The sequence below is a fragment of the Stomoxys calcitrans genome, chromosome 5 (genome assembly GCF_963082655.1).
Source record: "Stomoxys calcitrans chromosome 5, idStoCalc2.1, whole genome shotgun sequence".
NCBI lineage: Eukaryota > Metazoa > Arthropoda > Insecta > Diptera > Muscidae > Stomoxys > Stomoxys calcitrans.
The window spans coordinates 129,327,316-129,340,971 of NC_081556.1; the positions used below are offsets into that span (position 1 = coordinate 129,327,316).

The window sequence follows — 13,656 nt, forward strand, 5'->3', positions numbered from 1 at the left end:
TGCTTGATGAAAGCACTCCTTGTTCCGATGATATAATGGTTCAATGGCAAACTATTGCCCACTCCATGGAAAATGCCGCGAAATCCGTACTTGGGTACCGGAAGACTCCTCCAAGAAACCCATGGTACGACCAAGAGTGTCGAGATGCTACTGAAGCCATGAATGCGGCATATAGAGCAACCCTGCAATCAGTAGCAGCGCGCCAGATGAAGGAGAGGTATCGGGAGAAAAGGAGAGAGGAGACACGGCTATTGCGCAGAAAGAAAGAGGAAATGGAAAAACGTGAGTGTGAGCGAATTGAGATGTACAGGAATCAGAAAGAATTAAACATCAAACCGATGGCTTTGGTACAGGCACATCCTCCTGCAGAGACAAAGAAGGAAATCTGGTAACTGACCCAGATAATATGCTGAGGATATGGAAAGAACATTTTACCCAACTGCTAGTGTCCGATGTTGGCGGCGAAGAGGATACCGCAGAACCAATCCCTGATGATGGTATAGAATGTTTACCTCCTTGTCAGAATGAGGTCCAAGTAGCAGTGACCCGACTAAAGAACAACAAGGCAGCAGGAGCCGATGTTTTACCCGCTAAACTATTTAAGACCGGAGATGTCACACTGATAAAGCGTATGCATCAGCTTATCTGCGCAATCTGGCTAGAAGAAGACCTCAGCATACTATGTCCTGTACACAAGAAAGGAGACAAGACGGAATGTGCCAACAACAGAGGAATAAGTCGCATACAAGATACTCTCGAGCGTAATGTGTGAAAGACTAAACCCTAAACTCAATGAGATAATTGGGCCCTATCAATGCGGCTTTGGACTTGGTAAATCCACCCTGGACCAGATATTCACACTGCCCCAAATCCTGGAAAAGACCCTAGAAGGACAAATCAACGCCTACCATCTCTTTGTTGACTGCAAAGCCGCCTTCGATACTCCTTTACGTTCAAAAGTATTTCAAGCCATGTCTAAGTTTGGTATCCCTACAAAATTAATAAGACTCTACAGGATGACACTTGCTGAACCATATCAGGCTATGGACCGCTTTCAACCATAATTGGCACAGTTATAGGAAGTCATAGCGAAACACGTCGTGCAAAATTTCATTCCAATCGGATAAGAATTGCGCCCTCTAGAGGCTGAAGAAGTCAAGACCCAAGATCGATTTATATGGCAGCTATATCAGGTTATGAACCGATTTGAACCATACTTAGCGCAATTGTTGGATATCATAACAAAACACGTCGTGCAAAATTTCATTTCGATCGGATAAGAATTGCGCACTCTAAAGGCTCAAGAAGTCAAGACCCAAGATCGGTTTATATGGCAGCTATATCAAAACATGGACCGATATGGCCCATTTACAACACCAACCGACCTACACTAATAAGAAGTATTTGTGTAAAATTTCAAGCGCCTAGCTTTACTCCTTCGAAAGTTAGAGTACTTTCGACAGACAGACGGACGGACGGACAGACGAACAGACGAACGGACGGACAGACGGACGGACAGACGGACGGACAGACGGACGGACATGGCTAGATCAACATAAAATGTCACGACGATCAAGAATATATATACTTTATGGGGTCTCAGACGAGTATTTCGAGTAGTTACAAACAGAATGACGAAATTAGAATACCCCCATCCTATGGTGGGGGGTATAAAAATGATTGAATCAATTGTTTTTTTAATTGAAAATTACAAAAATTTCAATCACTATCGTAATTTAAAGAAGTTCAGATTCAATTAAAAAATTCAATTAATTTTTTAATTAAAAATTTTCTAAATTTCAATAACGATTGCAATTGAAAAAAAATCAGGATTCAATAAAAAAATTATTGTTTCAATTAATTTTTTTATTGAAAACATTCTTGTTTTCAATTAATTTTTTATTGAAAAAATTTTCGTGATTTTTTTTTCTTTTTTGTGTAAAAATTAATTGGAATTTTCAAAAATTATTTGAAAATTAACAAAATTTCAATTTTTTAATTGAAATTTTTTTCAAAACGATGTTTAATATTATCATTTTCGTGAGTGAAGCAGTTTCAATTAAAAAATTAATTGAATCAATTTATTTCCTCATTGAAACTGACTCTTATTCTTTTCTGTGTAATTTAATAAAAATTAGAGTTTATGACTCTTTTTTTTTATCATGCTCCCATCTAGTAAACATTTAACCACAAATACTTATCCAAAAATAGATTTAGCACTTTTAACCCCATTTTGGTATCTGGGAATATGTATTTTAATGCTTCATATAGTCGCTATTCAAAGAGCCCAGTAATAACGGAATGCATACCAAAAATGTTTATGAGCCTAAATTTAGTTTTGCTTATGCGCCATTTCTTGTCTTCCATTTGCCATGGCAGCCCAAAAATGCTAAAATCATTTTAGCCATTTGGTAAATTATGCTAACTTAAAATTTATGTATCATAAAAATATGCATGGCATGATGCATACTCTCAACATTGCCTTCGCCACCATATTATGCATGCATACATACAGACATATGTACATACAAAATGATGATGATACAAATGAAATATTATTATTTAAATATTCGTTTAAATACACATACATTTGTATATACTGGCGATAATTTGACAGGCCAATAAATTTGGACAGTACCACTGGAATGCGTATGTGTATGTGTCATAAAAATGGTGGGATTTACTCAGACATTGTAGTCAATTTTCAAATAACATACAATATATATTTTGTCATTATTATTTACTGCGTCTAACATATATGCATGTGTATATACAAGGATGTACACTTAGAAAATAATATTTTAAAACGGCGGGTTAAAATTTAAAAATATTTAAAAAAAATAGTATTCTCCATTTTGGAAGCAAAACATGAGGCCGGAAATTACGCTTGAAATGCCAAGCATATACGGCTCTTCTTGTGTAATTTTTACTACACGAAACTCGTGGCGCATATCGAAGTGATATGAACGTCTCCACTCATATCACATCGGTATGCGCCACGAGTTTCGTGTAGTTTTAAGTTTGAACGCAATAGGAAGACTTATAACGACTAAAAATTAAAAAAAAGTGTAAATTAAAGCCTCAAAATAATTCGGAAGCTGTACTCAGTTGTTTTAACCATTCCGTACAATAAAAGATAGATTTTTAGCCGGTACACCATTTAGAGGCTAGGGGCAGATAGAGACGAGGGTCGGGTCTTGGAGCAAGCGGCTCGCGATATCGAGGGAAACATGTGCAATCCCACACAACACATGTGGTTCGGGCGCACCCGGAAACTCTTTACTCTGCGGATTACTCTGCGAAACAAAAGAGTAGGAACAAGTTAAACCGTTAATGCGTTTTTACTTTGGATACACACCACCATGGAGATTTTTAAAATCCTTTGCAATTATTTCTGCTATATTCTTAGTTGCAACGATATATCTGCCGATCACGATCGTATTGATTTTGGGTATAGAGGGACGTTATAAGGCAGTTTCAAATTTCAGCGAAATCAGACAATAAATCCTCTATATATCGGAAGACCGGTCTATTTGGCATATATATCTAAATATCAACAGATATTAAACATATTCAGTTAGGATAACGGGGGGCTATTACAACTCACTGTTACAAATTTCAAAAAAAAAATTATAATAAAGCGCCTTTTTACCGGCTTAAATCCCTATATCGTCAGATCAGTCTATATGGTATTAATGTCAAAATATGGTCTGATCTCGACCGTCTCCGGTACGGAGAACGGAAGGTATATTACTACTCATTGTTCTAAATTTCAGCGAAATCGAGTTATAAGGAGGATTTTATGAGCCTAATACCCTAATACCAGCAGATCGGTCTATATGACACCTATATAGACCGATGGTTCACTCTGAATCATATTTGATTCAAACAACGAGGTGCCTAGTGCAACTCACTGATCCAAATTTCAACGAACTCTGGTAATAAATGCGTCTGTTATGGGATTAAAACCCTAAATTGGCAGATCGGTCTACATGTAAATATAGCCCGATATAGACCATATTGAGTTTGAATACCGAAGGCCATAGTCCAACTCACAATGCCAAATTTCAGTGTAATTAGACACAAATGCGTCAGTTATGGTCTTAAGACCCTAAATCGGCAGATCGGTCTATATGGCAGCTATATCGAAATATTACCTGACGTAGACCAAACGAGGTGACTTGGGGATGTTGGAAACCAAGCAACGGTTCTCATTGGTTTTGGCTTGGCCAAATCCAGGATTATCTTGGTCTTCCTTCGTCTCAAATTTGGACACAAACCTCCCCGAGGCGTCATCTAACTTCTGTGAAAGGTAATGAGCTAAAATTTGCGACGAGTTCACCTATAGAACGATAAAAAAATATTGGTTGAGGCGTCGGGTTATTAGCCCATCACCCGAAAACTCTGAAGGAATTACTTTGAAAAAACAAAGAAGAAAAAAAACGGATCCCCACCATGTTGACGGTCCCCGCAAACGTTTGAAGGACCATGATTGGCGTATCTGCACCTGGAATGTCCACACTCTTTATAGAGTGCAGTGTACTGTACCACTGGCGGTTGTATTGGAGAAATACAAGACAGATATTACTGCCATACAGGAAGTGCGATGGCTCGGGAAGGGCTCCACAACTACACCGAGTTGTCCTATAGCTGCCGTGAGACGAGGCATGAAATTTGCTGTGGATTTGTGGTTATTCGGAGACTGAAACACCTTGTCTCCAATTTTACCCCGGTGGGTAAGAGACCAAAAAGCCAAATTGTTTAACATCAACCTTATTTGTGACCATGCTCCGACGGAAGACAAGGATGAGCAGACCAGGGAAATTTTCGACGAGCTCCTAGAGAGAGAATATAACCTCTGCCCCGCTCATTGTATTAAAATCGTTCTGGGAGATTTTAAATACAAAGATAGGGAAGGGAAAATATATTTGGTCCAACAGTAGGAACCAAGTTGATCACATTGCGATATATAAAAAGCATTCATCCAGCGTTTTAGATGTACAATCGATCCGAGGAGCGAACATAGATTTGGATCATTACCTTGTTGCAGCAAAGGCTCCCAACCGTTTCATCATAACGAAAAAAAGTACGATATGATCTGACACTGTACGGAAGCTGAACATTGAACATCTGCAAATACAACAGATGGCAACGGCATACTCCACTCGACTGACCCAATTGCCTGATGAAAACACTTCTTGTCCCGATGATATAACTGCGCAGTGTTAATTCAATACACACTCCATGGAAAATGCCGGAAAATCCGTAATCCCCCCAAGAAACTTATGGTACGACCAAGAGTGTCGAAAGCCAAGAATGCGGCATACAGAGAAACACGGCAATCAGTAACAACGTCAGATGAAAGAGAGGTATCTGGAGAAAACGAGAGAGAGGGGAAACTTTTATTCTACAGAAAGAAAAGGAAACGGAAAGCCGTGAGTGTGAACGAATTGAGATGTACAGGAGTTAGGATGAAGTCTGGAAATTCTACGAAAGAATTAAACATCAAACCGATGGCTTTTGGCACATACTCCTGCAGAGACAAAGAAGGAAATCGGGTAACTGATACAGAAATATGTTCAAGATATGGTAAGAACACTTTTCCCAGCTGCTAATATCCGACGATGGTGGCCATGGCCATACCCCAGAACCAATCCCTGGTGATGGTATAGAATGTTTACCTCCAAGTCAGAATGAGATACAAGTAGCAGTGACCCATCTTAAGGACAACAAGGCATCAGGAGCTGATGGGTTGCCCGCTGAAAAATTTAAGACCGGAGCCGACACGCTGATAAGACGTATGCAACAGCTCTTCTGTGCGATCTGGCTAGAAGAACGCATACCCGATGAGTGAAACCTCAGCATACGATGTCCCGTACACAAGAAATGAGAGAAATCAACTACAACTACAGAGTCTCCTCCCCATCGCATTCTACATAATCTCGAGCGTACTGTGTCAATGAATAAAACCTAAAGTAAATGAGATAATGGGCACTGATAGGGCCAGTGCCTCTTAAAACCTGGTAAATCCACCATAGACCAGATATTAACTCTGCGTCAAATCCTGGAAATGAAACAAGAAGGACAAATCCACACCTTCCATTATTTTTTTTTTTTACAACAAATCCATTTTCGACATTGAGAGAAACTTTTTTTTTTTTGACAACAAATCCACTTTCGACATTGAGAGAAACTTTTCCATGAGGTACTTTTTGCCGCTCTGATAATCTTATTGTATTCCCTGTGTAATACACATCCCAATAAACTTCAACACAAAGAACCTTCGGTTTTATGAAAGTTTTTAATCTTCACATTTATAGTAAGGAGGAGGGGAGGAGACTTGGCCATACGAATTATGAACCTGAAAACTTCCATATTAAAAGGCTTTTGAAATGTTAAACGAAAAACTTCCGCAGCTTCAAAGGAGCTCCATTTTGCACTACTGTATACAACGCCTTCTCTAAATTTTGCACGATCCGCATCGTTTGGATGCCGTGCCGTAACAGAGTAAGAGGGAATGAAAGGGCAGATGATTTGGCGGCGAAGGCCAGAGGATTGCCGTCAATAAACTTGGTTAATCCGAAGCCTTTCGGGTCGACGCTGTCCGAATTAAGGTCGTGGGCGACGCGCATGCAACCCTGTGTAACAGCGAAACGGTCGGTAGGACGGCGAAAATTCTATGGGGTTCCAGATCGTGAGAAGAAGAGGCTATTCCTGAAAGGAAGTAAGAAGGAGGTCAGTATAGCTATTGGGACATTACGGGACACATAGGACTACGAGCTCACTTATGTAAAATCTGTGCGGCAAGTGATAGCATAGGTAGGACATGCGGAGAAAATGATTAGACGTTGGAGCATTTCCTTTGACGGCCTTCGCGTCTAACATATACCGGCAATGAGGTGGTGACACTATACCAGGCATGAAACAAGTTAGGGGAGTGGCATAGAAAACAATTAAGGATTTGTAAGTAGACGGAATGCAAATGCAAATTTTGCCCATGAACATTCCACTAAAGAACAGGGGCAAACTTCTCACATATCAATGAGTGCAGTCCGATTCAAGTTTTAAGTCCAATGATAAGGGGCCTCCTTTTTATAGCCGAGTCCGACGGCGTGCCGCAGTGCGACACCTCTTTCGAAAGAAGTTTTACATGGCATAGTACCTCACAAATGTTGCCAGCATTAGGAGGGGAAAACCACCGGCAAACCATAGGCGGACATGCTAACCTCTGCGCTGCGGTGGTTTCCTAAGTAGACGGAATAGATTTTCTTTTTCGAGGTTACTTTTTTTGTATTTAGAGTTCACAACAAGTCGATTACTGGCTTAGGTGTATGTCCATAGTGGCATGGGGCGGATTCATATCTGCACCCTCTTATCAACCTAACCAAACTGTATACAATAAAAAACAACTTTTTTGTATACAGTTGGAGCAATACGCATTTAGGAAATTCTTTTGTTCTTTAGGAAACATTTACCATAGTTCTTTAAATTTCAGCATATGATAAAACATTAAACCAAAAATACTCAAATGACACTGTGTTTAGCATTCCCATTTGTTATTTGCCCATAGCCACCAAAAGTTTGATCACATGCTGTGTCTCGTTTTGTTGTGGTGCTGTGGTCATGTTGAAACATTTTGAAAAACCTCAAACATTTAAGGAAATCATTTTTAGTTCAAAAGTGGAATGAACTTTCGATTATAAAAATAACTAAAATAAAAGCTTCAAAGAAAAATTTTTAGGTAAGATTATAGTCGGCATATTTGCATAATAATCCCAAGTGTTGTAGTCTTTAAAGTAGTTTTTTTATGTTACATTTAATTCTAAAAATTATAATTTTTTATTTATTTTTTCCATATTTTTTCCTACATATCTTTAGTTTCTTTTAATAACACAATAGACTCAACATTTTATTTCTATTGAAAATGTTCAAACTGGTTTTAGGGATCTAAATGCCGATTTTCGACTAATCGATTAATGTTTTTTTTTTTTTTTGTAAAGAAGTAGAAAAGCCGATGTTAATTTTCACATATATTAAGATGAGGGTATACATCGACATCGTCATTCCGTTTTTAACTCATCCAAATAATGATCTGAGACCCAACAAAGTATATATAGTTTTGGCACTCAAAGTCTATATAGGCCCGTGCGTACGCCTATCTGTCGAAAGCACGCAAACTTTCCAAGGAGTAAAGCTAAGTGCTTGAAATTATGCTCAAAAACTTCTTATTAGTACAGATTGGGATTTAAAATGAGTCAAATCGGCCTTTGTTGTGATATAGCTGCCATATAAACCGATCTAACGCTTTGACTTCTTGCGACCCCTTAGGTCGAAATTATTATCCGATTTGGCTGAAATTTTGTCCTATGATATTTTCTATGACATTTAATAGATGTTGTATTGTAGCCGCTGAGTGAAGCGAACGTGTTTTTATTTCGCTCCTCATAGAAAAAAATATATCGGTATCTCGGAATAGGTATTACCTATTACGAAAAAATATTTAAAGCCTTTTTGGAGTAGGCTAGAAATAGACTCCAAAGATTCAACATCTGCTGTGGTGGCGTCAGACCATAGCGTGTTGTCCTCCCCTCCTATAGGTGTGGGTGCCTTGGCATCTAAAGTAGAGAGTAATGCTTCAAGCGCACAAGAGCATAACACTGCTAAAATACTGAACAAGAAAAAGAGCTCCCCGCTTTCAAGTACTCTGGTAAAACTAAGCCAGCCATACCGCAATGGAGATTCCAGGCTGAGTCTTCATAGCGGACTGTGTCTTCCAAAAGGAGGCCACAGCCATCACGGAAGGGGAAGATGGTTGCTGAGAATGGTAAGGACCCGCCCTCTTATGCCAGAGTGGCAAGAAAGCACAATAGAGATGAGCTAACTCATGCAGTCATCAATATCGGCTGTGCATCCGGTAGGATTCCACCAGATCATCGGTCCCCAGTGGAAGATCTAGTTAACGATCGGATTTTTGAACATGTCTGGAACTCTGTAGAGGGTCCACCCATGCAAATGATGAGCTGCGAGTTTAGAGGGGACATCTTTACGCTGCGTTTTGCATCGGCGGAATGTATTGATACCGTCAAACAGCTAGTCAGAGGTATTCACGCTCGCTGGGTGGGCGCAAAGCTCGACCTGGTGAGAAAGATGGATATCCCCCAGCTCACGAAGGCTACGCTTTTCATCAAGGGATGGGGCAGTAAATTTGCGACGGAACTCATGTTGGGATTCTTGGGCAGGCAAAACCAAGGTTTGGTCGCAGAGAAGTGGGAGGTCTTTCACAGGGAGGAGAAGGAGAAAGGAACTCTCTTTGTGGTTGACATAGATCAAGTCTTCGTGACAAGTTTGGCTAAGACTAAAGGCATGGCGGACTACGGGAGCAAAGCGTGCAGTAGCAGGTGACTCAACACCGCCCAACAAACAGGGGGCCTCCAACGAGACAATCACGGCATCTCTCAATATTGGAAAGACTAGAAGAAGCAAAGATCCTAATAATAAAATATCAGGCAGTGGCGAGAGACCCAACACAGCCTAACAAACAGGAACCCGACGACGGACCCCCTCACTTACTTAAAGATTCGGAATACTGGGATAGGTTAAGATCCTAATATTGAAACATTAGGCAGCGCAGCGACAAGAGACTAAATGCAACCCAACGAACAGGGAGCCGATGATGGTACCATCACCTCCTCCCAAAAAGCCCATTTACTTAAGATTTAGACGGCTAAGATAGACAAAGATCCTAGTATTGAAACATCAGGCAGTACCGGGAATGGAAACCCAATAAAGCTTAACGAACAGGGACCCGACGATGAAACCATTACCGACTTTATAAAAAGTCGGAAGACTAGACTACCAGGTAAAGAACCTACAACGATGACATCGAGCAGTGCAGTGACAGGAAAGTCAATGCAGTCTAAAGGACAGGGAGCAGACGATGAGATCATCACCTACTCTCAAGATGCCCATTTACTGGAGGACCAATGATTGAAGTAATCCAGATAAACCTTCACCGGAGCGAGATTGCTACGCTATGATGGAGAAAATCAGCAAGGGCAAGATTCATATTGCCTTAATTCAGGAGCCATGGACGACTCGGAACAAAGGTTCTGGACTGAACCATATCAACTACCAATTATTCTATGCTAACACTGGTACTCGCCCGAGGATCTGCGTCATTTGTCATAAAAATTTTAATTATATATTTTTCCCCGAAGTTGTCAACGTCGTATGCAACAGTGGTGAGACAGGGAGACGGTGGAGCATACCTGGCATCACTTTATCTGCCTTTCGACTCTCCGGCACCGCCACTCACGGCGGAGCTGCAACGACTGGTGAGGAAAGCAAAACAGGCAGGAAACGAGGTACTAATAGGGTGCGATGAGAACTCTCACCACATTTTGTGGGGGGCTAAGCCCTGGCAGAGTTCTTGAATATTAACGACCTAATAACACTTAATATTGGTAACACCGCTATATTTATTAATAGGATTAGGGAGGAGGTATTAGATGTGACGACATGTTCGGAAAATCTAATCGATGAGGTTCAGGATTGGAGGGTCTCCATGGAACACTATTTCTCTGACCATCGCTACATTAGCTTTAGAATAGCACGACAAGCGCCGAATCCGATAAGCTTCCGGAATAAGTTGAAAACCAACCAACCAACCGAAAGGCTACTCAGAAGAAGACTTGGGCAAGATAATTTAGATTGTCCAAGCATAGAAGAGATTGACGAAAATGTCAACAGGATTACGACTGCACTAGATGGATCCTTCGAAGATAGTTGTCCTCTTCGGGAAAGCAAATCAGCCCAATAAAAACCCTGGATGACCGGGGAGATTTGCAATATTGGGAAAGTGGTCCGCAGACTTTTTAACAGAGCGCGTCGTAAAAAAGCGCAAGTTTATTGGGATATGTATTACACACGGCTCAAGGTATACAATAACGTTACTAGAGCGGCAAAAAGTGCCTGCTGGAAGCTTTTCTGCGAACAGGTCGATAACGTTAATGACGCCGCCAAGATAAAAAAGTTTCTCTCAAAAACCCATGACCAAACTGAAACTTTAGTAGACGACATGGCAGTGAGAGCAGAGACAACGGAGGACATGTTGAGGCTTTTGATGAAAACCCATTTTCCACGGGATACGAAGGGACTCACGGAGACACCGTTGATCGAAGGTTTATAATTACGGAATTTATGGTGAAGGAATCCTTGAAAAGCTTCAAACCATTTAAATCACCCGGACTTGATGGAATATTTCTGGCGTTACTACAGAAAGAGGCAGACTATCTGGCGCCACCTCTGGCCAAAATTTTCACAGCGTGTCTAGGACTTTCATATACTCCGAAAGCCTGGCAGGAGGCAAGGGTGGTGTTTATACCCAAGCCCGACAAGGCAAGTTATGCGACACCAAAGGCCTACAGATCCATAAACCTTACGTCCTTTCTACTCAAAACCATGGAACGTATTATGGACACCATGATAAAGATTATGACACCCAGCGAACTGCTCAAATATAAACAGCATGTCTATGTCAAGGGAAGGCCGGTGGAGACTGCCCTACACGAGGTTGTGCATAAAATAGAAGAATCCTTCGATGCCAAAACGTACCCACTGTCGGTATGCATTGACATCCAGGGGGCTTTTAACAATATGCGGACCGACACACTGATCCAATCCTTAGACCAGTACCGGGTGGACCCGGTCCTTAGAAACTGGATTAACCATATGCTATGGAAAAGGTGCATAAATTGTGTGTCCCATGACATAAATATAAGGGAGAAAGTGGAACAGGGCACGCCACAGGGGGCATTTTATCGCCACTCCTATGGGAGACCACCATAAATGACCTATTACGGATGCTGACTGAGGAGTTATTTGAACCCGTCTGCTACGCAGACGATGTTTTAATACTTCTAAGGGGCAAGAATCCAAACGAGCTATGCAGAAGGGCCAAAAGGTTCTTGCATATGGCATATGACTGGGCTAGACCCAGAGGTCTCAATGTTAACCCAGAGAAGACTGAAATATGCCTATTCACGAGGAAGACGAAGGTGGGCCAATTTAACGCACCACGTTTCTTCAATTAGACGATTTCGATATCTGACAAGGTCAAATACTTAGGTGTGATCTTGGACAGGAAACTGAATTGGAAGTGTCACATTCAGGAGCATACTGAGAAGGCTCACAGATGTTGGGCACTATGTAGACGGGCCGTAGGCTCGAAACGAGCCCTGAATCCGAGGATTGTCCACTGGCTCTACAATTGACGCATTGGAAGACAACATTGAAGCATTTATTCTTGATATAGTGGTCGAAATGTTGGAAAGAGTATGCCAAAACTAAGCTAAGCGGATGGGCCATTTTAGGGCGCAGTCACGGTTAACATTTGCATGAAATAAATTTCAAACATTAAATTATACGGACCGTACTATCTATTCAAATAAAGATTTTATGCATTTTTCTGAATTTTATGTGAAACTTTTATGAAAAACTTTTCTATAGCTCTTAAAAAATCACCCTTTACTTTAAGCTATCACTTATGCCCATATTTTTAAATTAATGCCATAAAAAGAACCTCTTAAACAGACAGTAAAAAATATTCTTCTTACTAAAGATCACTTCTAAACTATTTTAATGGATCCTATTTTTACCATTTTCCATTAAAGGCACTTAAGAAAAATTAAAAGAATAAAAAACCATACAAACCTGATGCATTTTCATTGGATGCTGTTGTTGCAACAATATTTGTTGTAATCGTCTCCTTATGATTGTGCACCGATGATGTTGATTCTAGGCCATTGATGTTGGTGGTGGTAGTGGTTGTGGAGGTGATTTCGGTGAAATTGGTTTCACTTTTGATGATGGCTTCGGAGGGTGAAATTAAAGGATTTATATTTGAGTTCTCCATGGACACGACAATAACATGAACAATCTTTGACCAACAGCAACAACAACAACAAAACAATTGAAATGACAAGGACGAAATCAACAGACACTTGAATGACGGGATTTCTGTTCTCAATAATAATTATTTCGTATTTTTATTATTAATTTTGTATTCTTTCGTTTTCCTGTTTGGCTAAGAAAATTGTTTCGTAACTTTCTATAAATTTTAATTTAAAATAAATGGTAATATATATTTTTGTATTCATATATTTTCATACTAATAAATTTGTATATTAATATATTAAACATATATAATAATCATTCTTTTTATTCCTTTTTTTTTAGCTAAACACTCTTATTAATATCACAATTGTGGCAGTGCAGTAGTTTTTATAAAGTGGGCCAAACTTGTTCAACACTGCAATTCAATTTGGGTAAGTTTTACTTTTAGTTTCGCCTATGTTCCGAAAATTCAAACGATTTTTTAAGCTTTTAAAAAATATGTCAACACAACACTCTTTTTAATCCCATCTCCAAAGGATTTGGGTATATTCATTTGGTCATTCCGTTGGCAAGACATCGAATTACCTATTTTCGACCTTATGAAGTAGATGCATTCTTGTTCGTCGAAGAATTCTAGATCTAGCAATGTCTGTCCGTCTATCCGTTCGTCTGTCAATCCTTCTGAAACTTTGCATAGGTAATAACTTATCAATAGGCATGCTAAGTTCGAAGCTGGGCAATATCGAAGCATATCTTAATATA

At 40.0% G+C, this 13,656-nt stretch overlaps 1 protein-coding gene across 5 annotated transcripts in view; it reads right to left on the reverse strand.

Annotated features, from left to right (window-relative positions):
* Nucleotides 1-12,952, reverse strand: part of LOC106080969 (myosin light chain kinase, smooth muscle) — a 171,629-nt gene extending 158,677 nt beyond the window's left edge. For all 5 annotated transcript variants that reach the window (XM_059368416.1, XM_059368415.1, XM_059368420.1 and 2 more), the window contains exon 1: nucleotides 12,712-12,952. In XM_059368416.1, the coding sequence (XP_059224399.1) occupies nucleotides 12,712-12,913 (202 nt within the window). In that variant the 5' untranslated portion in view covers nucleotides 12,914-12,952. The remainder of the gene's footprint in view (nucleotides 1-12,711) is intronic.
* Nucleotides 12,953-13,656: the final 704 nt, after the last annotated feature.